Here is a 26460-nt window from a genome sequence, read left to right as displayed (position 1 = left end):
GAAAAGAAAATGGTGTGTACTTAGATTAGTGTACAGTTTCACAAATTGTTGTCTCTTAAATTTCGACGCTTATATCTTTATACGCGTTTGATTGCAGCCTGTTAGTGCACTGCTTTCCTATTCCCGGACCTTCATTTGGTTCTTATGCTCGGTTGTTTCCGCATTTTTTATTGTTTTTATTATATCTCCATTTTTCTTCGTCTTTAGCTGCCTGCTTTCTTCGTCATGCGTTTGCCGTGCCGCGTGAAAATTCTGAACCTTTATTTACATTCGCGGTCAGTCTTTTCATTTCGCTGCGTGCCTTCAACCAACCCCTTTCTCCCTCCCTGGTAAGCGACATGTTTCTTTTTATTTTCCTGTGAAACCTTTACCTACCAGTTCTTCCACCTTTCCTGACCCACTGTGTTCCGTTATTCAGTAGCCAGTTGGCGTGGTGTCGTTCGTTTTTCATGTCCTTACTTTACTATATCTCTACATCCATGCGGGGTAGTCCACATCTATTTCATTCCAATTGAATGCCGACTTCTCTTGTGGCTTCAGTGACGTACTGTAGTCGGCATAGTTGGCGTGGAAAACAACGGAATATACCATTTTGGACTGTTTTGATAATGGGGTTACTGTGACCAGTTTTAGTCAGCGCTCGAACGCACGTGTTGTATGTTTCACTTCTTCATACAACCTGCCTCCACACAGCCCTCTTTTCAAAACGACTACATTTCTAGACGTGAATTAGGTACTTTAGGAATGCTAAAGCAACCTGTACGGCGAGTGAAGCGTGCTGTGCGAGTCGTACGCCGGCCCTCTGCAAGCTGTTTTCTTCGGAGCCAACTCCTGTCACGTTACTTCCCCGAGGTGTTACCGACGGCCAAAATGGAAAATAAGTTAGGTGGTTGCTAACAGTACTGAGCACCGTTAACCGGCATATTTGTAAAATCTTGTCGCGAACAGCTCGAGACGACGCACAAGCAAACAAGAACGTACAGTCCGCGCGGTATCCGCCCCGCCGCACAGCGCGCATACGCGGGCGCCCGGACGGCTGACACACCAGTTGCTGGTGGCGCCCTCTGCGCTGCGGCGCCTCCGTCATCGCAAAAGCGGCCCCTCGCTCCCATGTATTTCGCGGCGCGGTCGACACACTGCCCAATCTTCTAGAGCACTATAACGACGCCACGCCGCGCACGTGCGCACTGTTCTCTTCCACCGCGCGCGCTCTTCGCCGAAGGGAGTCAGGAGGTCGCCACTGTCACATCAACACAGCCATGTGCATCACGGGGAGGCTGCAACTGACGCTAGCGATTCTCAAGCCCGATGTGTGCAAGATTCCCATGAAACTCGAGGTAAGGTGGCAACAGCGGACCGAAGGAGCTTTAATGGGCACTCCTGTTTGTCGAGGAAGTGTCCTTGAAGTGGGCAATTGGCGCACTCGGGCCCTTGATTGACTGGTCGTCGTCGCTCAACAGCTGCTCAGTGGAGGAGCTAACATCGCGGATTTTAATTTTCACAAAGCCGTTTTCTTGACGCTGCGTTTTGTGGTTCACTTTTTGGCGCAGGCCGTTCGGCAGGTGATCTTGGAGAACGATTTCATATTCGTCAAGAGCAAGATGGGCTGTTACACGCGAGAGCAGATGGAGAAGTTCTACGACGAGCATCGCGGTACGTTCTTGACTGCTTGATTTTTTTCGTGTGTTCTTGCCCCAAATAATTGCAAAGCTGTTTTTAGCGGTACTTATTTCTGTTTTAGATTTCTATTGTGAGCCGTCGCCCTGTTTACTTGAATCACGACCGGCTTTTTGCTAAAGCCGGTCGTGACTTGAATGCCTGTCATTCGTGTTATGCCAGTAACGCAGCACTAATATTGTGATGTCGCGCAACTGAGAACACGCAGCTGTTTTTAGCGCGTTAAAGTTGTTTTTTTTTTTTTTTTTTTTTTTTTTTTTTTTTTTTTTAAAACAAACAGCAGGAGCAAGTCAACGCCGTGGCGACAACGGCGTACCGCGCCCGAGGAGAGCGCTGTTTAGTTTGATTTCTATTTCTATTATTTTTTTTTTGTTACCCTGTTTCTAGTTACAACGTTAATTGCTGAGGAAACTCGCGAGATGACTTGGCTCGATGCTTGGCGGCTTGGCTGCCAAAATACCTTCCAGCGTCGTCTGCTATTTGACTTGCGTAATAGGCGGTGTTACGTTCAGTGCGCGGAACTGGTTGGAAAACCAACGCCACGGGAATTCGATCTTCGAGTGCAAAGTCGATGAACTTTCCGTTATTGCGTTGCAATTGTGCATGCCAGCCGTAAGGGAGCCCTCGGTTTTATTTTCCCGAAAACCCGACAAAGCGCTCGTTATCAGTCGCGCGCGAGCTGTATAAAGCTACAGTTGGCGCCTGTTGAACGTGTTCCAGGTGACGCGCAAAGGAATGAAGATTGCTCGGGTCCTTTATCGGCACTAGCGGCGGCCGGAGAGATTTCTTCCGAGAATAAACCGGAACGCACGTGTTTTCCGAGCGCCTGTTTACACACACACACACTGTCGACGCAACGCACGTGCTTCTAATCCGGTCACGAAGATAAAAAGAAAAAAGAAGTGACGAAAAGGCACACTCTTCTTCCCACTTGAGCCCGGTGTCAACACAGGGATGTGTCCGGTTCTAAAACTAATGGAACCGGGTGATAAGAGGCGAGGACTTCAGACTTTCTCGGCGGGTGCGCGATAGCGAATTGAGAGCTTTGACTCCGAAACGTGCCACACATCACGTCCTGATAGATTGTGGTCTATGCCAAAGCAGCTGGCGAAAGGATCAAGTGACAGCTCCCCGCTTTTGGATGTATCGATTTAACATAATATAGCATTCCAGAGTAGCCTGCAAGCCCTGGATCTGCACTACCTGCATATATAACCCACATTGGCTTTAATTTTTGCCCTTTCTTTTTTCTTTGCTTTGGTAAAGATAACCAGCTAGCACAAGCCAAAAAGTGAGACAGCTATGGGACAACTTGACATATTATACCGCAGAAAAGATCCAACCATTTAGTGTTACAATTCATTTTTATTTCCCCATGTTTTATTTTTCTCTGTGCTACAAGTCTGGAGCTATAGTAACCAGTTTCACGTCACTAGCTTGACATATTGTACAGACAGCAAGTTAGAATAAGACTTATAACTGCATGTGCAGTTTTGTTTTCATTATAACACACATATATAGTGGTGGAGTTGATTTCGACTACGCCACAATAGCTTTACTTCATCACTGGTGTTCCAAACACTGTTGCATGCCACAAGATAAAATCTACATATACAGAGAATCTTTGATGATGGCCTTTGCACAGAGCTGCAGCATTCAAATAAAAGTGAGAAAAGTAAAAAATAAACCTTTCCAGAAATTCTCAATTCCAGCCAGTTGGCTCAAACAAAAAACATGCGATAGTTTGAAGCAGTGCATTAGGGAAAGATCGAATGGCATCTGTAACTATCGTTAACACTGCTGAGTTGCATAATAGTCTCAGCAAGGCAATAGGAGAGCCATGTTTTTATGCTTCTCTTTGAGACCTGTGCTGTCACAGAAGTGCTAGTGATTGTCATTCTTGAGTTTAGTGGCGTAGCCAGAAATATTTTTCAGGAGGTGTTATATGCTAGGTAGCTTCAGGTCTAAGCCTACAGACGCCATCCATTAAGTTCCCATACTTAAAAAATTACTGCTAATTTGCAACGCACTTATTTTTTTCAGGAAAATTCTTCTTTGAGAGGCTGGCAAGCTTCATGTCCAGGTGAGTGATGAGCTAAACTCTCCCTGTGCACTCAAGTATTTGGTTGCAAACTCAAATCTTCTCCCATTCCACCACCAGTGGGCCACTGTCGGTACATGTCTTGGCAAAGGAAAATGGGATTCGGGAGTGGCGCTCTCTCCTTGGCCCAACCCAAGTGTTCAAGTAAGCAGCCGAGCTTCTGTTGTTTGATATATGTCAAGTTACTGACAACTGCTTTTTACTAAAAAAAAAAAAGAAGAAAAAGCACAGAATGTGTGACAGAAAACAGCAACCTGTGTCATCAGTGGTGTACGTTCTGCAACTGTATTGTTAGGTACAGAAATTTATTAGCTGGTCGTTACAAATAATAAACACTGCAAATGGTTTAAATTCTCAGAAATAAACTGCGCAGACAAATACCAGCGAACGTAAGTTAGTTTTCATCTGACAAATGCAGTCAAATTTATTTGGGTCATTGTGAATTTATGCTCTATTGCAAAAAGACAAGCAGAGATGCAAAGCATATATAGAGAGACTTTTTCATGATGAATGCAACAACTTTCTTGCTATCCTCGGAAGGTCTGCATACATTTGCCGTAAATTTAAATTTTCAGGGCTGTCCACGAAGCTCCAAACTCCATCCGTGCACGATTTGGGCTGACAGACACACGGAATGCTGGCCATGGCTCTGGCAAGTGTTGCACAAACATTTCATGGTTTTGTGAATCCAAGCAGCAGGGAGTGGCAGTACTGAACATCTCTCCCAACTATAACTTTTTAAACCTGTGTTTCGTAACTAACAAACAAGTGACTATCTCAAATTCTTTTTTTATGAGTACCAAAACATAACCACACATGGGATTTCATGCTCTTACCAATGTCACACGACCTCAGCATTCAGGCACTTCATCCAAGCATGTAATGACACGTGTAAAAACATACTTAAATGGGCATAGGCACTGTAGTTATAAAAGAGTGAAACAGCATAACAATGTCCAGGTTCCAAGGGCTGACTCCGAGTCAACCTGAAATTGATGGTTTTGCCCGTACTCTTAACTGAGTCATTATTCATTGAAATGCAGTGCTAATTATATAGTATCTGGTTAAAAACAGATCCTTGGCTTGCTTTCTTGATTCTGACGTAAAGATCAGCCCAGCTTTGGACATTTGCCATCACACTTTCAAAAGGGAAGTTTGAGAACACAATCTTGCTAACCAGGTGGCTTTCACATATCATGATGCAAAGCTCCGGCTGGTCCTGACCTTTGCCCCGAGTCCCAAATTCCTACTGGGGCATTTATTGAAGCATACATAGTCAGGTTATGGGTTGAGCTTTCCAAAGTGTTGTGCCCATTGTAACAAGTGCCACATTGTTTGCCCACCACCTCTGTCCTGTCGCACTCTTCAGACCCAACATTGCATATCTTATCATTGCACCGTGTGCAGATTCCGAGGAGTCGGCCCGGCGTGAGATTGGCTTCTTCTTCCCGGAGTTCGACCAGGACATGTGGTACCTCAACGAAGAGCAACGCTGGCGCCGTGCCAAGCTCGTGTTCGACCTAGAACGGTGCGAGCATGTAGTGATCGACGAAGAGGAGCAGCAATGTAGCCATTAAATACTTTTGTTTCCATGTAGCAAGTGCTTGGCCGGCTTGGTGACAAGCTTTCCATGTCAAGCACCTTGCTTTTTAACCCTAGTAGTTGTTGGAAATGAAATTTTGTTATTACTTATATTACTGGCCAGCAAATGAAGGTGCGCACGCTTCCAAGACTGTCAACCAGCCCACCTGTCTACATATGCTTTGTGTCCTGCTCAATGGTGGAGCAGTGTATACTTTTGCAACACAAAGCAATTGCACTTGAGCACCGTGTTTTTCCGAATTCGCAGACGTTTTGACTGCACTTCAGTGGGCACTGCTTTATGCCAGAAAGACTATCGCTCTTCATATGGTCGGTTGCATTTTTGATGCAACCATCCACATCTGATGTGGAAAACATCGCTTGCGATGATAGCGTGCAAGTTGGATGAAGAGTCGTCCGCAGTAAAGACAGCAGTCACCACATGCGAGAATTGTGTTTGATACTGATTTCGAACTGTCCTTACATTATAAAACCTCGGCCAAAGGTTCAGCTATAACTTTTGTATTTTTCTTTAAGTGTTATTCGGCCGCCGTTTAGCGACAGAGTTGTTCACGGTGCACTATATTAACGAGTGATTTATTAACGAGAGCTGTGTGCCTAAATAGCACTGGCGAACTCCAACATCAAGGCAGCAAAAGAATTTTTAAGTTATGCAAAGCTTGAATTAAGGACTGTGTTTTTAAAAAAGAACACATGATGCTGATTGAATCGTGAGCTGGTACACATCAATCGTTTGAATCAGCTAGGTTTAATTATTCTGTCGGAATCTAAAACACTGATTTGAGCCCAGGGCTGAATGGAGCTACAAATTCCGGGAAAGCAAAATATTTGGCCAGAGAAGTCTCATCAGTAATAAAGCCACCCAAGGCCTTTTATAAGCAAAGAGGCCTGGATTGTAGAGCTGAAATTGTTTTCATACTTCACTCACATAGAAAAGTAAAGACAAGATTTGTATCAGACAGCTATTAACACTAATGCTATTTCTGCCCCTCATCTCACTCAACTTGTATGGACACCAGATTTCCTCAATTGAACAAAATTAAAGTACAACAAATGCCAACACTAAACCAGCAAAGTTCCTGCCTTCTGTTGTAGCGGGGCAAACACATTTTTCCTTCCTTTGTTCTTAGATTTTTCTGATGGAATTTTAGCGGTGCAGTGGAAGCTTTGGCCAGAGATTGCCATGGCATTTTACCCTAGAAGCTGAGCATAAGGCCATGAGAAAGTTTGTGTATACATTGCATATCTGGTTTTACTGGCTGCTTCAAGCACAATGCCCAGGCACTAACCACGTGGTTATTTAAGGAGTGATTTCGACGTGCATCTTTTGCATAAATTGTGCACCAGCTGAATGCACCTGCTTTATTTTTCTTCTCTTCTGCAGTGCAAGTTATCTATCACCTTAAGTGGTTCATTAATGCTGCTGGCAATGAGTTCTTTCTCTCGGGTGCCTTAGCAAGCAGTGTGCATCATAATGTTTCGAAATTTGTGCCGAGATGGAGTGGTGGCACAGCTCTTCAACACCTCTCGCATTTGACATGTATGCCACAAGAATGTACAGCAAAGTTTTCATACCACGTTTATATGTATATACACACAAACTCCTTGTATTTTTTTAGTAATGAACAATAAACTGAATATTTATTGACATCAGCACGGCATGTCCGGGACTTGTGTCATGAGAGTGTACTAGTACATACAAAAAATGCTTTCTTGCAATGAAGTACAAATAAAAAAAGGAGCGATGAACAACAACAAGCAAGGATAAAGTTATGCACTCTGGGCTAAACATTAAGTCAAGATACAGTAATATTAACCTTGTACCTTTTCAATGAAGGATACATTAGTTGGTGACTTGACCAACAATGTGAATGAAAAGTTTGGAACACTTATCACAAATAACATTAGACACCTCATAAAATAGCTGGCATTAGTTCACATCAGATTAGACTGTAGCACAGCATCTAGAAAGTTGCAGAAATTTTGATGAAGCACCCGTCTTCAAACAAAACACCTTTCTTGGTTAACGCCATTAACCTGGTAAAACTTACTGAAATTTACCAAGGCCCGATTGTCCTAAAATAATGCTGTTAAATATTCCAAGGCCCCTGAAAATGCTTTCCCACTATTTGAAATTACACCTCAAATTATGTACTGGATTATTTTTGAAAATATTTTTGAAAAGCTGTTCTTGTATACAACCAAACATTAAAGACCCAGAAAATTAACCCTTCATCTGCTGGCTGATTTGCCTTATCCCACAGGAACAGTAGCTAGCAGTGAACTTGCTGCAGTTATACAAACAAACAGACTTTTACATGTCCGCCTTTAATAGCCACACGACTGCACGCAGCTTTAATCACCTGGCCAGCTGGTGGCATGCCCCACTGCCCAAGAATGCATGTTAATAGTAAAAAAAACAGCTGTTACCAAAACTGACTAACTGTCTGAGATGAACATAGACGATGGGACTGAAAATTTCTGTTTTCAGCCATGAACTACTCCGCGATACTCTACTGATATTTAGTTTACACAGCGTGATTCACAAGATACACAGCATGGTTGACTGACTTGCCCTGCATCATGTCACACTTAATGCGGACTAAAAAAAAAAAAAGGAGAAAGAAATGGCGGTTTAACACTGTTGAGGAGGTGCATGACGCTCAAGTAAGCGGATGAAAATGGCGAGTCAAACCAGTGCATTAATTCACCTTGCATAAGAGTGTACTAATAATTTCAACAACCACAGCTTCCGGTCAATGCGCATGCAGCGGATCAATGTGCGCGAAACCGCGAGCTCACTTCGCTATCAAGTCGCCGTAGTAAGCGGTGATGGTCTTGATCTTGTTGTTGAGCAGGTTCTGTTCAATCTCGACCTTGCCGCCAGGCCCGGCTAGCTGCGCAAGCTGCAGAAAGGATGGTGGCACCATTAACTATCACTTGTACCACAGACGTGCTAAGCAAGCCTAAGAAACTGAAGTTAGCATGTGACGAGTACACGAGCACCCTTGTAACCATCACTTAACGTCTTAAAGCAGGGGCAGAAAAACTGCAAGGTTCAAGCGTAAGTGGAGAAAAAGAGTGATCCGAGAACACAAATGAAAGTATCCACTAACCCCTACAAATGCACAAACAGTCTTTTTTCTTTTAACACCTGTTTAACATCGTCATTGATGCACATGGTATGGCTTTTATATGCTACACAAGAAAGGGCTGCTCAAGTTCACTAGGAGCATTTCACAACGCACTAGTGAAAAAATTCCAAATGCTAACAACCTTCAGGTCTTGCGTATTATTATCAAACAACAATGTACGGACTAAAAGTCTGTTCAAAGACAATGTCTCCTCCTTTAAGGATTTGCGGAGATCATTTCATTACTGACTGTTGCTGAAGAGGTCAAATAAAAAGTCCGCTTGTACTCGTTGCATAACCAGCATTGTCAGTAACTATATGCAAATTTGACCACAACATTTTCATTCTTCTGCTTTCAGATTTTGAAGTTGTGGATGCTTTAATAGCCAGAACGGAGAGATAGAAATGAGAGGTACATCTCCACTGCAAGCAACCTCTACTGAGCTTCACCGAGATGTTCCAGCAGTTACAAATGGTTGATTTCGTTACGGTTGCCACTCTCACTGCAGGCATGGACCTATACACATATGGCTGCTATCCTTGACACGTAATTATCTCATCAAAACAGTAGCCAAGTCACGGCAGTAGATGGTAGCCTTCCAAAAGTCAACATGCACTCTTGGGCGATAGCTTTACATTCGTTTTCCTGCTTTATCAATAAGGTATTTACAAGTATGGATATAAAAGAGGGGGAGACAACAGGTTTTTAGGGGAAGAGAAGCTATAGAAATTTCGGAGAAATTCTGTACTGAAATTTATTTTTTTGCATGCCAGAACTCTTAACAGAAAAAACCATACTGAAGCCTATTTTTTGGATGAAAAAAGGCCGTTCAGGTCCAAGCGCGGCACACAAACCTGTCCCTGTCTCTTGCTGACAGCACAGCAGCCCCAGTAAGCACACAGCTAAATAAAGACTGCATTAAGTCGTAATGGGCATGACACCTCTGTGTGTACCCATGTGGATAACACGAACAAAACTAGCGTCCTTCCTACAAAGAGCAAGACATCCAAAATGTGGCAGTAACCGCCAGCCAGCATGACAACAGAAATGACCGTGAGCTGGAAGGTGGCACCTGCCTGTTCGCCATCCGTGTTCCTCGGGACAAGCAGGACAATGTTGTTGGTGATCTGTCTGCACAAAGCAAATGTCTGGAAGGTGCAACGGGAGTCAAGGACAGCTGTACGCAAAAAAAGCTGCGCGAGTAGCCTTGGGGCATGTGTTTCTACAATGAACACATGCTATAGGGCTGAAAATGGTTGAATTAACAAATTTTTACGTGCCAAAGTTTGCATCTGATCCCATATGCATGCAGTGGAGGAGAGCCCCATGATTATTTCATCAAATTTTGGTCGTTTTGAACAATTCGGAATGCTCTGTACGCATGCATTTTCATGCCTCTTACCTGCTGAAATGTGGCCACCACAGCTGGAAGTTAAAATTACGCAAACTCCCAACATATAAAGCGTTGCTTTAATCAAGCGGTATGAACATGATAAGGTAGTACAGTGAAAGTACAGCACTACAAAGAACACTAAAGAAAGCTGTAACAAATATATGTTAATAAATTTAGCTAAAATGCTCTTAGAAGATTACTACAACCTGTAATGTAAGCAAGGAGAAGGAACTTTTTTAGCCACCTTTATGACTTCAGCTTTCAAACAATGCAGAGGTGTCATGGTGCTTTAACTGTCCTGTTCAAACCAACTAGAAGCTACTCTCCGAATAATGATACAGTCGAGCCCATTTACTCAGTTGAGGTCTTTGTCCTCCGCTTTGGTGGGAAGCACGCATTTTTCAGTTGCCAGGACAAGCTTAATGTGTATTCTTGTTCACTCTGAGTGCTGCCACACTTTTTCAGTGACTACTTTGGCTGCTACAGGCAGTCGGCACGAGCTATCGCAGATCAACCTTTGCAGTGAATGAGTACGGGTTGTGTTCTCGCGCTGCAAATATTGGTATTTATTCGAAGATATGTCAGATGATGAAATTAGTCACACTCCCCCTGTTCTCTTACTTTCACCGATGTCTTGAACAGCATCAATACATGAGAATGAAAATATTGACACTAAATTCTGGGGAAAAAAAAAAAATGCTAAAATCTAGAATTTTTCATAGAATTGCAGAAAGCTACAATCCGTATAAAGGACAATAAAAGTGTGCAAATATATATTTGAATGAATGCGTAAATAAATCAAAATGAAAATGTGCAGCACGATTATACACTGTCACGCAGGCATTACTAGCACTGAATGTGCCAACTGCATCCGGTTCCTGGAGGCCAGCTTTAAAAACTATCCTTGCAGCTCCATTGGTAACTCACCCCCCTGTAGGCTACAAGTGAGCTGGAAGGCCATCCCTCCAGCCTCTAGATTTGGAAGCACTACCGAAAAAAGACGGTAGTGTCCACAAGCAAGACCATAAATGCAGGAAGCCCCAGTTTTTCCAGCCTCCTGTCATTTTGTTCACGCAGAAAAACAGGCATACTGCAGCCTCTGCAAAAAAGGATATATGTCTGGCTTCAAATCCTTGAGGTCGAACAAATCCTTCTCCTGGTATGATGGCCCTCCCCACGGCGGACTCAGGAAGACGACGTCGCCACGCAGCCTCTCTGCAACCTCCAGGAAGTTGCCAACCACAAACTCGATTTTGTTTAGCACTCCGTAGACAGATGCATTGTTGCGGGCCAGCTCAATCTTCTTGGGGTCGAGGTCCACTGCTATGACTGCACACAGCATGATCACAACTTTCAGAACGGTCTACTACTATGACTGCACACAACATGATCACAACTTTCAGAAATAGTTGAACTATAGAAGATGGTAAGTAGCCTGATTGAAAGTGGTCCCGTGAATAAAAGAACTTGAAATTGACATAAATAAGGTTTATTTCGGCTAACTTTACTGACAGCATTTTATTTTATTTATTTATTTATTTTTTTTTTTTCCAAATTTGATCTCCAAATCTCAAAGACACGTCTTGCAAAACTGAAGCCCATACAGTCGACTACATTAATTTGACCTGATTAATTTGATTTGAAGTGGTGTTCTCTGCCCAGCAGTGCCCAAGTGCAGTCCACAATGTGGTCACTTATACCCTCTTTACACGGCCGGCTTAACCACAGTTACGCTTAACCAAGGCTACCGAACTTAACCACGGTTAACCGCCAATCGCGGTTAGCTGTGCTTACACAACTCGCCGCCGTTCTCGGTTACGGCCGCCATTGCCCATAACGTACAACCGAAGCGACGCGGTGATCTGCGGAACGAAGCAGCATTTACAAATATTTTATTTATAATGTACTTTCCGGAGTGCCGTCCGGCAAGGCGTCAACAACGCGGTGAAGCCCCGCACGATGGCAGCACCTCATCGACCATCGTAAACGCCGCCGCATTGGCCCCTCCTCCCGCAGACCGTACGCGAACGACACGGCGGTTCGCTAGCGCCGACGTCAGAAACAACGCGTGCTGGATTTATTGGCATCTGGAATACTGAGCCGAATATCAGAATTGAATCACTCCTGATCACTGACCAGCGGCAAATTGCTGGCAAGACCGATAACCGCGATACTATCAAGTTTCTGTTCAAGACAACTGCCGCCGCTACATTGCGGCTCACCGTTCTGCTTATACTAGCTCTGCGATTAATGTATCGTCAAAGTTTATCATATCGTTATTTTACGGCTGCAGTATAGGATTCACAATAAGGATGTTTAATGAGTACACCATTTCAACAGCGTTGATCAGTTCCAAAGCGCCGATCGCCGCGGCTTCGAAGAGAAATAATTTAGGCCTATCGGGGTTACGCACCCCGCCGTAGTTCGCCGCGCTCTCTCGCTTCCCCGCCGCGGTAAGTGTAACGTACCTCAGCCTGCTCGCAGCATCCCGCACTGCAAGCGTTGCGAACTTGTGCACTTTCAATATAAAGCTAAGAGAGAGAGAAACAACTTTATTTGCTCGAGCTCGACCACGCATTTTTTGACGTTCCGCGCTCAGCACCAAGCCGCACAAACGATACTGCAGACGGGGCTTCGGTACGCAGACGCTTGGCTGTAGGACGTAACCGAAGACGCCGGGCGGCACAGTAGACACCGGCTATTCAATACGGGCAAACAAGTACACTGCTGAAGCAGACACACTCGTACGCTTCGTGCACTCGAGTGCCGACGAGCAGCCTCCGTCAACAGACGCCGCCATAGCCTCGGTTAACGACGCAAACCGAGGTCGCCAAACTCGGCTTGCGATAACCACGGTTAGGGGTGTAACTGTGGTTTGGTCTGCGTGTAAACGGCCTAACCACGGTTTCGCGTAACCGCAGTTACGCTAACCATGGTTAACTCTGCCCATGTAAAGAGGGTATTAAAGTGTGTAGCTTAGAAATGTGAATGACTACTAGACAACAGATTAAATCCAAACTATCAGCTAGGTGACAGAAAAATGCTCACAATAGAACCAACCCCAATACATGGCATTCACTGATTACGAGAAATCATTGGACTGAGTCGAACATTCAGCAGTCGAGCAAGCACCGCAAAAACGGTGTAGATGAGCTATACGCAAAAGTTCTGGAAGATATCTACAGTGACTGCGCAGCAACCATAGTTTTCAGTAATGGAAGTTATAAAATTCTTATGAGGAAGGCTGTTGGGCCAGGAGACACAACCTCTCCAGTGCAATTCATCGCTTGCTTAGAGGAAGTATTCAGAAACATGAATTAGAAATAGTTAGGAATAAGAGTTAATGAAGAGTACCTCAGTAAACTGCGACACATTGATGACACTGCCTTGCTAAGTAACTCTGAACAAATTGTTAAGAATGAATGATTGCCTAAACAGGTAACTCAGCATGTGAGCCTGAAAATCAATAAGCAGAAGAAAAAAATGTTCGACAGCCTCGGCAAGGAACAGCAGTTTATGGTAGGTAGTGAGGTAATATGTCTACTTAGTACAGGTAGTGACCATAGATCTAGGTCACAAAATTGAGATAACTAGAAGAACAACGTTGGGGCGGAGCACCTTTGGCAAGTACTCTCAGACCATGAATGGTAACCTAAAGGACAGAAATTTGGAGGCTAACGAAAAGGATTCAGCTTAAACTAGGGATGACACAGAGGGCTACGAAATGGAAAATGATAGGCGTGACATTAATGGGCAGGAAGCATGCAGCGTGGGTCAGAATAAACACGAGTTAATGACATTCCAGTCGAAATCAAGAAGAAATGGGCAAAGCATGTTGTGCAAAGAGAGGATAACTGCTGGTCACTTTGAGTGACAGACTGGATTCGAAAAGAAGACAAGCATAACAGAGGGCAGCAGGAAGGCGGCCGGTGGAGATTAGGAAATTTATGGGGATCAAGCGGATGCATCTGACAGAGAACCAGGTTAACTGGAGGAGTATGGTAGAAGCCTTTGCCCTGCAGTGGATGTAGTCAGGCTGATGGCGGCAATGAATGTAAGTGAGCGCGACTTTAGCCCGAATTTTTCTGTTTTCAATCTCCCACAAAGAGGCAACAGTCGAGCACTGCAATACTGCCAAGAAAATCAGCATCACCTCTGTCAGCCGCATATTTGTCACTCAACAAAGAACAAGCATAAATCCTCCACAAATTCAGACAAACACTTGCTTCGCCTCAACAATGTCCTGCACCTTGCGATGGTGGGCTACAGCTCGACATCCCAACAGCCAAGCAAACAAAGAACACATTCCACGCGCAGACAATACACTCATTTTTTCTCAGTAATTCCCCTTATCCTTCCCTCCGCGATGGACTGCTTGGCTTGCTTTGGACTCTGATATTTAATTTATTTATTTACTTGTTGGTTTATTTATTTATTGAGTGCTTGCACCAAGCACCTCAAGGAATTTATTTCAGGGGGGGCAGTTGAAGGAAAACATATGCTTTAAATGAACGTGTGTCAAAACAAAACAGCTAAGCGTACAGGGAACCCAAGCTCAAGTTCCAGCCCGCGATGCCAACACCGTGCTTCCCCTGGCGGTGAGCCGTCGAGGCTAATGGGGAGAAACATGGAGGTAGCACGCACATATACGTGCCGTTCAATCTGAGCAGGGAGTAGGAGAGGAGCGGCGCCGGGCGTGTGCGCTCTCTGTGAATGGCTTTGCACGAAAAGGTAAAAAGGTTTGATTCAGTAGGTTTTCCTTCAAAATGCTCGTCTCCTTGTCTGTTGTGAAAGATGGGATGTGGAGGCGAACGAGCCAACGGTACATTCAAAAAGTGGAAGCCACCCACTAAATTAAATATGAACTGTTGCTCGGCACGATGAAAGCATTTCTCATGGGCTCAGAACTGACCCATTGATATCACCGAAGCACTGCATTATACAGCGTGAATTCTGAGAGAAGAGGTCGCAACATCAGCTGTTGCCCAACTGGTGCATGAGCTTTCTTCGTAATAATTTGCATGAAAGCAACTGCAGCTTCGTTTTGAATTGAGCGTAAGTTCCAACTTTGCAAGGACATCTTCCATTCCAATAGAATAACATGGGATGACGATGCCTGCTATGAATAAAAAAATTGATCTTGCATTGACTTTTTCCGCTGTCCTAAATGTGCTACTGACTTCCCAAACTTTTTTCAGCAAATGCTAACCTTGTTAGCATCTATCTCCAAACCTCAGGGAGCGGACGGATACAGAGAAACATAAAGTACTAAAACTTGTTATAAAGTTCCTTAACATTGTTTAGCACGTGCTCTAGTTATTTACGCATGTGCATCACGTGTATGGGTTTGGCACCACCGGCACTGAGCACTGCATTTGTATGCCTGTAAAGCCCATATCCCCACAAAAGTGCAAACATGGAATGAAAACCGATATGCATGAAACTAGCTTCTTCAGAGCTAGCTTCTCAGCCTAGCTTAGCTTTCCACATCTCGAAAGTTCCGCTGCCTCATGAACAATTCAGCGGGTGATATTTCAATGGATGGAGAATGCGTGTCTCTTTCCTTCCAAGGATTTTCAGTGGATATCACTGCCATAAAAAAATTTTTCTCATACGCAATTAACTTTCATTCCTAAGAGAACATGATTACTCAGACAAGGATGCCGCATGAAAACAAAGCGTGCCCTTCATATCTGACAGTGCTGATCATTGACTGAGTGCACCATTGAGTGCCCTGATCATAGCACATACAGCATTCGGTATTTTGAGCATGTAACAAAAATTGGGGGAACAATTAAGCTCCGCTGTAAAGGGTATCTGCAATGGCGTTTCACACACACACAAATTATGTTCTGCACTTTTTATATTTCATATTTTTATTTGTTGAACTTTTACTTTTCTTCATTTATTTATTTATTTTATACACCGATACTTAGCATTAGCACACACTGGCTTTCGATACTAAGCAGTCTGACACGTTTGAACCCCCTTTTTAAATTTTTTTTATTTTCCTTAATTATCAATAATCAATCAGTACACTGATTTCATTAACTCGTCATCACCGGTTACACAACAATCAATCATTAAACACTAGAACCACAAATTACAATGATATGATTTTTTTACGCAGCCCCAATTATTTCTGACACGCAGTGCAAACTACTACTAGTACTGCACTGGTAGCTTTTCAACCAAACGAGCTGTATGAGCTATCTCTTAAAATGAGTAACTAATACAAAGGACGCGGCATTTGCAACGTGATCGCTGACTTCCGAAGCGAACATAACATCCAGTCGTATATCTCAGATGTCAGCCATCTGCTTCAACAAACTTTTCAACATTATTCAAGACCAATTTATGGAAAATAAAAGTCAATCAAGCAAATTTTTCTGAAGCCGTGCCGCTGACGGTACACTGCGCCACGCCGCAGATGCAGCACGAGAGCTTCATTCGCACATGCATAGTCGTTAAAGACGTAGAAATAAAACACACAACACCAAGATGATAAACGATGGGCCTCAGTAGAGCAAGCAATCCTTTATACTGGGTTCTAGCAGTGCCCTTGAGTACAGGTTTTTCCTATTCCTCCCAATCCCCCAAGACTCTTGAAGACCCTTAGAATTATATTCGGCTGACAGCTACTCACCATGGTGGCTGAACAGAGCAAACTGGATGCTGCTCCCACCAGCACCACAGAAGGCGTCAATGACGACATCAGCCTTACAGCGCTTCGCAATGTGCTTGGCAATGGCTTCAGGTGTAACGGAGAACCACGACTCTGCAGAGGGCAGCACCAAACAATGTTCACAGCGTGTTAAGCAAAACTTGTTGGGCTAGTTGGCTTGCTCTAAATAAAAACTGCAGTGCAAAGGGGACAAGGACAGTGAAGAAACATCCACGCACCAAAAGCGCGGTGGTGCATGTGTTGTTAAAAAAACATGCTAGAAACAAAGCACATATGATAAAAGGCGGGCGACATGTTTGCATATAAAATCTGCAGCTCTTTTCTGTCTACATCGCCGGCACCCAAATATTTCTACCTTCGCCCCCTTCCTTTACCCCAGAGAAGAGTAGTACGCCAGAGAATCATAGCTTAAGCCACGCTCACTGACTTTTTTTGTAAACAGCTCTCTTACCATTAGATATTAGCAGTAACTATTTCCCTGTTCGATGCTGCAGTGCGACGCAAGCTCACCTTCGTCCAGCTGAATGCCCTTGTCGAACTTGGAGAAGAGCCGATATCGCTGTGCCCAGTACTTGGACAGGTGTGGCTTCTCTTGAATAAGGCACGGCACTGCTGCGTCGCAGGGGTCTGCCGCTAAAAGTCCTGCAGTAGCCACATGATGTCAAGGCCCACTAAAGTGACACGAATTACAACCTCTATACAATCACCAATGTGCGCCATTCACTGCTGTAAGCAGGCTACTCAACTTTAGTAGCTATAAACTCATGTTTTCTGCCAATTCTCTTCTTTTAGAGTCACCTCAGTGCCCAAACTTGATGAGTTTTGTGCAATAGTTTATCTCGGTGAACTCATGCAAGTCAATCGCACAATCGGTTCTCTGGTATGACTAACAATAACACCAATGTTTGGGCCAGTTGGTAATGATCCATATTAAAACCCATTCGCAACACGAATAAAACAATGACAGGAAGAAAACACACACGACAGGACGAATGAATGCTGCAGCATTCGTCCTGTCGTGTGTGTTTTCTTCCTGTCGTTGTTTTATTCGTGCTGGTATGACTACCAGGTTACTGGGCAGCAAGGTGACGCCGCTATAAATTTGTCCCCAAAGGCATGCATCCTGTCAACATTTACTGCCAAATGCATACTCCTCATCACCTTAGGTAGTTTCAATCTGGCAGAGCTGCCTCTAGTTTCCTCAAAACATGATGTGAGAGCAGCAAAATAGTATATATAAAGATCCTTGCAAAATGAGAGGAAGAGAAAAGACAACAGGCTCACTACCATGCAGTTCAGCGGGCCACTCATGGCGGCAACATAGCCGTGAGCGGCGCACAGACCTGTGTCTACTTCTTGTGGTGGTTGGTCTGTCGTGTTCTGAAAACTGTGCCCCTGTTTGCGAAGCTTCTTGCGTTTTTTCTTGTTCAGTACGTGGGACTTGGCTGCGCCTGGCTGCAGCTTGACACCCCTGAAAGAAAGACCCACACGGATGCTGCTTTAATCCACACCTGCCAACATAAAATGGTCACGGAGGTAATGGTGATAATGATATATGTAAGGGGTGGGACTGACAAACTGTAGCTCACAGCAACCTTGAGAGCTATAAAACCTGCACCTTGGAGAAGGCAAAAGGAGCAGGTTAGGAGTACATACATCATGATGTTCAGGCATTTTAAATGTAGCTGCACATTCGAGCAGTGCATAGATCAGCTCATAAGGTATGTTCGACTTGGCTTGCACTGGCTGCACTAGTTCTGAGAAGTGCTGCAGTGGTGCCAGGCGGTCACGTGAGCGTGCAGTACCAGTTCCGACACTGGCGTGCGGCGGCAGCTGCCAAAACGAGTATGCTAATGTAGGACTCTGCAACCTAGCAGATGCGTGTGCGCAGCATACATTTCATGTATCGCATGCTGTAACATGATCACGTCCAATTTCAAAGTCAGCTGCCGTAGGCCTACTGCACTCAATCGGAAAGTGGCGACGACTAATAGTGACGTTGACTGAGACCAATTGACCAACGTACGCGCAACTGCACGATCATTGTATCGGCCGGTCTGCGAAAATGCTATTCATGCCACTGGGTACGAAAGAATTAATGTTGTAAGCAATTGCCAAGAGTATTAGTTTAAATAAAACTGCCTAACGAGACGCACTTGATTGGTTCAGCGGTACGAATCCAAGGAATTCCATGGACTTCTGTCCAAAAGTGCTAGCTGCTGAAAAGACGCATGTATCTCGTTGTGCGGTGTATACATTGACTCTCAGACATCTATGTACTCCATGGGCAACAAGTTTGATGTCGCAGAGTCACTGCGCACGCTATCGTGTGGCACACACACTTGGCAAGACAGAAACTCGATCGATCGCAACTAATTTCTGTTCGCAGCTACCCGTCTTCTTAGGTCAAGACCAGTGCCACACAACACAATAAAAAGAAAAAACCACATAGGACAACGAGCGCGAAGGTGCCATACCGCGACCAGGTATACCACTATATGTGGCCACAACTACATATAATACCGCTCCTCCATCAACAAAATGCTAATCACCAGTATGCAGCCCAACCACCCTGTATACGCAACCATTCGCGGATCCGTCAGCAGCGAACCATCTGGGTTCTGAAGGAGACGGACTTTACAAAGCTCGGCAGAACGATGTGCAGCGTCATCTGCTCTTGGCCGAGCGGCACGTACGCCATGCTGCACTTTTTTCTGCACCTCCTCTGAAGTGAGTGCAGGATGGGCGAGAACTCGTGCAGAACTAGCCCTGCACCTTGACAAAACGAGAAGTGCAGACGGCGCGCGCGACACCGGCAAAACTACTTGAATTAGTGTGGCTGGTGCAGACAAATCGAAGAGTCTTACACATTCATAGCAAGCACAGCCATTAAGGTGTGACCACAGACTAGGAAAATACAATCTGTATGTGGCACCACGAGGCTAATGACACGTAAAATTCCCCCTGCAACTATTCTGTATGATGCAGATAATCTCTTCAGTGGCTGCATGAGACAACGAGAGATATTATCAAGCTTAACAAACTATTGTACGTCTTCCACACTTTGACAAGAGGCTTTCTTTATGATCATCGCCAGGACAGAGCAACTTCAGTTGTCTTGCTTGCACATTGTTTGAAATTATGATTTCGTGTCACCACACAAATGGAATAATTTTATTTTTACACTGTCTTGCATCCGCACTTTTTTCTTTTTGCAATGTAGGTGATTTACATACGCAAGTGAAAAGCAGGAGAGAACCTGACCATGCCGTCTAAAACAGGACATTATAACTAATGCCACTATAACATACTGTGTGGTGGTGCTTTAACAACAATTTCAGTGTACCCGATGAAGAATACAGTGCAAATAAAAAATATCAAGAGTCCTCCCGAAGGAGGACTCTTGATATTGCTCAGCACAGATTCTCGAAAGTTCAAGTGCGTTCTAAGAGACCGTGGAAGGAGGGCATAGCATTGGGCACGCCGCGGCATTTGAGCTCTCTCTCCAAGCTCCTCTCCCTTTTAGAAGCTTTCTGCATGATTATTTAAAAACTTGTCGTGCTGCAACTGTCTAATCTAGCTTCGTTTTCAACTGCAAAGTCAACCAAAGTCAAGCAGGCTCCGACTTCGGAGAAGCTGTAAGAAAAGAGCTCTCAGCTCATGTGTAGTCCAGCTCTTGGAGCTGCGCTTAGTCTTGAGCCAGTCTTTATACTGTACAGGGTGATATGATGGAAATCCTCCATGACGTGAAACCTTTTTTTATTAGCACAAGGTACTCCATCGACTGTGAGTGTGGCCCTTCCACAAATGCACCTTCATGCATTATGTACGGCGAGTCTTTAGGTTAGGTTAGGTTAGGTAAGGTTAGGTTAGTCCACTATTGAATTTAGGGTTACGAACTGCGGCTCCTGCTTGACAGTAGGTGGACAAATTACGTACACTTTTGAAATTAGGTGTACGAAGTGCGTTCAATGGTTGAAATTAGGTGTACGAAGTGCGTCTACCGTTGCAATTAGTTGTACAAAGTGTGTCTATCGGTTGAAATTAGGTGTAAAAAGTGTGTCCAATGAGCAATTAGTTGTATGAAGTGCGTCCATCGCTTGAAATTTGGACTATTGCTTTCTTTCCTTTTTTTAATATTATTCACACACTTGTCACAACTGTTAACTACTACTCAGTTCCACTGGGCATTAAGAGCCGAGCATTAAGAGCCGATAAACTGTCTTAAATCAAATGCATTTACAAAAGCCCAAAAAGGCAAGCAGCATGAGTCATGCCACCAGTGTCCATCAATAAGACCTGCTGAATTTAACAGCAATCATTGTTTTTCATCGGTAGAAAAACATCAACTTCAGTTTGTCCCTGTAGTGAACAAATAACAGGACAAGCAAGCAAATGTTCAAATGGGGAAAAAAAAGGCCACCCACTTGCTTGAAGCGCTGCGCAACTGATGAAGTGCCTACCACTGAGGCTACTTTTTGTGAAGCCAGAAGTGCAACCACTCCACCATAACAACTACAATGCCACTGCCAAGAGTGCCAAGACACAATGGCTGCCAATTCTCACCCAGGCTTCTTTAGGAAGTACATAGGTATCGCCTCTTGAGAATGTGTCCACACGGGTTTTCCTTATTCCCTGAATCACCCTTTCCTGTCAACCGCTTTCCTGATCTGTCACAGGGAGGTGTCAACACTGCTCCTCTGACCCTGCGACTACAACTCTGTTTGCGCCCATTACTAAGAATACTCAAACAGGGAAGATTCAAGAGCCACGTGACTCCCGCAAGCCTATTCGTAGGTTGCACAATTACTAAGGCACTGGAAAGGTGCCTCCTATCTTTTCTTTCGTCCATGCTGCTACCTGCAGCGCATGATACAGCAAAAATTCGATGACAGATCGTCACCGCCATGAATTCATTAAAACTTCACCTGAAGTGGATTGTAAACAAAACTGGAAATTCAGGCATTTCAAATACTGTCCCATCTCAGAATTGATGACACGGAAACAACTGCACCCACAAGCGGTTGTGCACAGTTTGCATGCTGACGATGCCATGATCACCCAATCAAACCAAACGCACCGTGACTGCTGAGTGGTGTCATGAGGCCATAAAAAAATCCTGTAAGCTGTAAATGGATTTGTTTGACTCCAGTTCTTGCAAGCCTGTTCATTTCTGACACTAATTTCGAATGACGAAAGTTTCGCATGATGACCACTTAGTGAAATCCACACAATTGCGGTCCTACTGTACTGTGCACCAACTGGAATTGTGCTAGCTCTGCTTCAAAAAAAAAAAAAAAAAAAAAAAAAAAAAAAGAAAAAGAAAGAAAAGAAAAGAAACAGCTTCAGCCACGCCGTAGCTGGGCAAATATTGAAACTCGGCTCAAGCTTTCTTTTGCATGAAGTTTGCTAATGGCACAGACCGGCACCAGTATTTTAATGCGCAATTTCTCCTCTACGGAGTGCGACAGAATTAAGAAATTCTTGCACTCTTGAAATGCACAAATTGCACAAATGGCGAAGCTGCTCCACCCGCTGATATATGTAATCTGTAATAGCTAGCATACAGAAGTAACAGTAAAAAGAAAGGAGTAACAGTAAAGAGAAGGAGTAACAGCAAAGTAAAAAGCCTTGGGAATGGCCACATTATTAAGAAAATGGCGTAAACAGTAATACAGTGCAGAAAACACTAGAAATGCTGGAGTGACTAGCCAGCCAGCGAAATCGTTCTTGGTGCCCAAATCCTCAAGCACTTCACTAAATGACAAAAAATTGGTGCACGTGTTAAACCAATAAGTGAACAAGCTCTTACTTTAAGCTTTCTTTCAGTGATATCCCATAAGCTATCAGAGCTTTGAATGCGTCCTCTTCATCCGAGTTGGTGTCCTCTTCATGACTGCAAGTAAGAAGTGCATTTAGCTGGCGTAATCAGCGACATTTTCAATAACCTATGCACATGAACAGGCAAACCCGGGTGCATGTCGCGGTAGGGTACTTCAAATTTCGGTTTACATGAAACCAGTTTTGAAAAATCTTAATGTGCAATATAAAAGCGAAGGGAAAAGTTCAGTTCTACTGCGCTGTGAAGAAAGCTGCCTAAGGTAAACTGACCTTTAGGGAACACAAGGGCCAACCTAGACATTTTCTGTTGGGAAATCCTAAAAAACTAGATTTGTGTCTCTTGTAGCAGATACAATTATTACTTTTTTTTTTAGGGGGAAGACAAAAGTAACATATGATCTGCAGCTCCCTTGAGAAGCGCCTGCCCTAATAAGAAAGTAAGGCACTCTTATGTGCCACCTACCAGATCAATAGAACTAATTAATTATTGCCTTTTTTTTTACTTTTTTGACTGTTGAACAGCTCATATGTTGTGAAATAAGCAACCTTTACAATAACAGCATCTGGCACTGCAACTAGTATCAAGTTATAGTCATCTCTGACCTATAAAAGAAATGTAGCAATACACAATGTCAGTGTTCTGAAAAGACCAAGAAGTTAAACCTGTAACAGGAATCCTGTTAAAACCTGAATCAGGCTTGTACAACTGAAGTACCACACATGTTTTAATAAAAAAAAAAAACTGAAGACAATAATAGTCAGCACTTTCATCAAATGCTAAAAAGTGTATGTAAGAGTAACAGCCAGTTTTTTAAAAGAGGTCAATTTTACAGCTGTTACACAATATATTAAAATGAATATTTTTAACCTGAGATCACAATTGGTCACACTCACCTATACACGAAAAGGGCCGATTTTGCTCAAACAATAGGATGACAAATGGCCTCAAGAATAAGCTGAAACTTTTTTTCTTAATCCCTTTCCGGCTCGTACTTCACACTTAGTCAAGGTAAACCTTAGACACACTCTAGGCACAACATGTTCCAGAGTATGGTGATGTCCTTTCAAGCGAGAACTGCTCGCTTTGAAGAAAACTCAGCACAGTTATCTCGCTGTCCCGTGTGCTCATTGGTTTTCAGCATCACATGCGCAAGGTATGCAATAAAAATTGCGCTTTCCACAAGGCAATCAGTGTCTTAAATATTATAGCGCATGTTTTCGATGAAAATAAGACGCTGTATCTTTTGTCCACGTCCAAAGGTTTCTCTTCCTGGCCTGCACTAAACAAGCTGCGTTTCACTAGAGTTCGATACTTGGGGCACCCTTTTTGCAGGCACTGAGAAAACGCCATGCTATGGTACATTAAAACGAGCATCAACGTTCAAAATATGCCTGTGGCCTCTTTTATGTTTCCTATTTACTGAGTCTCTTCACTTTCTGCTGTCGGCATTCAGGTCGCAAACATACAGTCGATGGTCAAGGATCGTTGCAAACTCGAATTAGCATCTCCACTTCCTATGCATGCAAGCAGCAAGAACCCCAACGCAGTACTAGGTAGGTGTCTTATGAAATATGCAGAACATGCCTGTGCAGTGCCCAGGCGTAACGCCACTGAGGAACAGCCATAGCAGCTTCAGAAAAGCCACAGTTTTTAGATGCAGCTTTAAGTATGTGTAGTAATTGAAGCACATAATGCTGGAAACATTTCTGCTGCATTCTCTAAGACAAGAGGCGAAAGTGCAACACACCACACAATGTCGATGAATGCTGGAAATAAAAAATTAGAGGGTCTCTTAGATGTCTCTTAAGAGGAGAATGACGAAAGCCTACCCTTCCTCTCCTACATTTGCCTCTCAATGTTTGCCTTTTATCGGCGTTTGTTGCAGTGCTACATATAATTATAATTGGTTTACAGGGAAGGAAAGGCGCAGTATCTGTCACACTTTCTCCGACAATTGTGCGTTTGGACGGTACACTATCGCTACTGTTGAGTGGCGTTCCTTGGCGCGCGTTCAAGTGTGGGATTGCAGATGGCAGGAATGCTAGACAAGATGAGACTTCTGGTTGGTCGCTTCGAATTTGGCGGCTGGTGACGTCACTTCTCTGTCGACCAATCAGGTGCGCCGCTTGCACGGACAGTTTTTGTCGACAACAGTATGAGCCATTAAACGCTTTCGCCTTAAAAGATGGAGTCAGAACAGATTTATTATATATAGTACACTAACCATAATGCCAACTAGTGAAGGGATTTAACCTACAGAAGAAGCATGGCGTACTCAAAACATTTTCACTTCCACATGGCATGCAAAGTGTAAAAATCATTCACCTCTTCTTTATCTTTATAGGCCTTTCATCTGGTGGCTCGTCTCCATCATCGCTGCTGCTGCTTGCTTTGGTGTTTTCACCACCAGTACAGTTTGTCGAAGCACCACCAGAAGCACCGACTGCACCGTTGCCACTTGAGCGCCGCGTTTGATGAGAGTCTGACGAACTACTGTGACCACTGCTTTTGGAACCAGACGGACATTGTCTCACATCGGCAGACTGCTGTCCATCCCCCAATTCCACTGCAGCGTCCTCTGCACTTGTCGTGGCCACATCACCTACAACGCATCCTTCACTTTTCGTCTCGACCCCAGAAAGCTCTTCGCAGACGACTTGTTGATACCTGTCGAACTCAAGTCCACACACACGAATGCAGTGGGCGTTCCACAGTTTCTGCCACAAGCTTTCCCCGCCAGATGGTTCGGAACCGGCATTATGCGCCAAGGGTGAGGCACCATCCCCTCCGGGCGAGGACGAAGAGTACTTTCGAAGGCACTCATCAGGATCCGGAAGCGTCTTGTCGAGCTTCACCGATGCTACAAAAAGGGGTTCCAAGAACTCGTGATATGTTTGAGTCCATGAGTCCCACACAAGTTTCTTCCCGTTGCAGCGCCAGTATTCTTCCCAGCTTGGCATCCCTCCTTCCTTCAAATTTGATGACTGCTTGGAAGCTGCTTGAAAACAACACATATCAAGTCAGTTTCACCACAAAAATTCGAAATGAAAAAATTTGAGGTCTTTATCACCATCGAGCATATGTGCCAGAATGGCACATAATGAAATCAATAAGATAGCGCATTTCGGGGCCACGCTAAAAACTTAGCAATGAATGCTTTGCTTCAGCTGTTGCTATGCAAAGAAGTTGCCTCCTTCCATTTATTATTTTCACACACTCTAATTAGACCTCCTAAGTTTAATATCATTCATGGCTTATAATATCAGTTACTATATGGGACCTTATTCACAATGGAAAGCAAAGAATGGGGTAAAAAGAAGGGGGGGGGGGGGGAGCTAATATTATCATTTTTTACTTTTACAAATTGCCCAATTTAGTACAAGTCCTAAAGAAATCCTTGATTCAGTGAACTTCCTCTGATGTAATACAGTTAACCTCTATGTAACGAACCTCCATGTAGCGAATTCCTCGATATTACGAAGTTTTTCAATTCCCCAACGTCGCCCCTATTGAAGTGAATGTATTTGAAAACTCCATGTAACGAACATGTCGCAGCGGATGACCTTGATATAACAACTCGCGGCGCCGACTGTCTCTTAGCTAGTGCCAAGTCAGTGGATATTTGGCAGAACCCCGCAAGTTTCAGGACAATAAAACACGGACTGAAGTGAGAGGAACGCCTACTATAGCAACGAGAAACCGGAGTTGATACAGCGCACTTCGCATTTCAGCGCCGACGCCACATCTCTTGGCAGACGCAGCAGTCTCCATTGTTTTTGCTGTCGGAACATGGAACTACAACAGTTCTTGAGTAAAAGCGGCCAAAAATAATAAAAGAAAAAAGAAAAGACGCGGGGCAAGCAGCACGCGTCCATAGCTGCCAGGCGATTGCTCGCGGGCTCCCACGCGTTGGTAGCGGGAACAGCGGAGTGCGCTGGTGACACGAGACAGAGTCGGTTTCCTGGGGCAACAGTGGTGGGCAAGCACCAGCCCGCGCACTCTCCCCAAGACTGATTCCTCCTCCAC

General features: G+C 44.2%; 2 protein-coding genes across 2 annotated transcripts in view; one reads left to right on the top strand and one right to left on the bottom strand.

Annotated features, from left to right (window-relative positions):
* The first annotated feature begins 1149 nt into the window (after positions 1–1149).
* Positions 1150–7034, top strand: nmdyn-D6 (nucleoside diphosphate kinase 6). The gene is made up of 6 exons (XM_084578343.1): positions 1150–1337; positions 1551–1653; positions 3721–3760; positions 3839–3922; positions 4354–4430; positions 5186–7034. The coding sequence occupies exons 1-6, from the start codon at positions 1260–1262 to the stop codon at positions 5353–5355; spliced, it is 552 nt and encodes a 183-aa protein (XP_084434469.1). The 5' UTR covers positions 1150–1259; the 3' UTR covers positions 5356–7034.
* The window catches only part of Tgs1 (Trimethylguanosine synthase 1), a 29699-nt gene continuing 10224 nt past the window's right edge, over positions 6986–26460 (bottom strand). Inside the window, exons 5-12 of the mRNA XM_084578344.1 lie at positions 24760–25429; positions 22405–22488; positions 17936–18063; positions 17103–17234; positions 16554–16685; positions 11023–11236; positions 9591–9669; positions 6986–8286 (exon numbers count right to left, since the gene is read on the bottom strand). Coding sequence (XP_084434470.1) covers positions 8179–8286; positions 9591–9669; positions 11023–11236; positions 16554–16685; positions 17103–17234; positions 17936–18063; positions 22405–22488; positions 24760–25429 — 1547 coding nt within the window. The 3' untranslated portion in view covers positions 6986–8178. The remainder of the gene's footprint in view (positions 8287–9590; positions 9670–11022; positions 11237–16553; positions 16686–17102; positions 17235–17935; positions 18064–22404; positions 22489–24759; positions 25430–26460) is intronic.

This window comes from Amblyomma maculatum, chromosome 9, assembly GCF_055883805.1.
Source record: "Amblyomma maculatum isolate TAMU_Amacu chromosome 9, ASM5588380v1, whole genome shotgun sequence".
Lineage (NCBI taxonomy): Eukaryota > Metazoa > Arthropoda > Arachnida > Ixodida > Ixodidae > Amblyomma > Amblyomma maculatum.
This window is presented reverse-complemented; position numbering and strand designations above follow the sequence as displayed.

Excerpts from the sequence above, each read along its gene's own strand:
- nmdyn-D6 (XM_084578343.1), top strand. The coding sequence starts at position 1,260 with ATGTGCATCACGGGGAGGCTGCAACTGACGCTAGCGATTCTCAAGCCC. Across the intron at positions 1,654-3,720 it reads GTTCTACGACGAGCATCGCG|GAAAATTCTTCTTTGAGAGG; the intron begins GTACGTTCTTGA and ends TATTTTTTTCAG. Across the intron at positions 3,923-4,353 it reads GGCCCAACCCAAGTGTTCAA|GGCTGTCCACGAAGCTCCAA; the intron begins GTAAGCAGCCGA and ends TTAAATTTTCAG.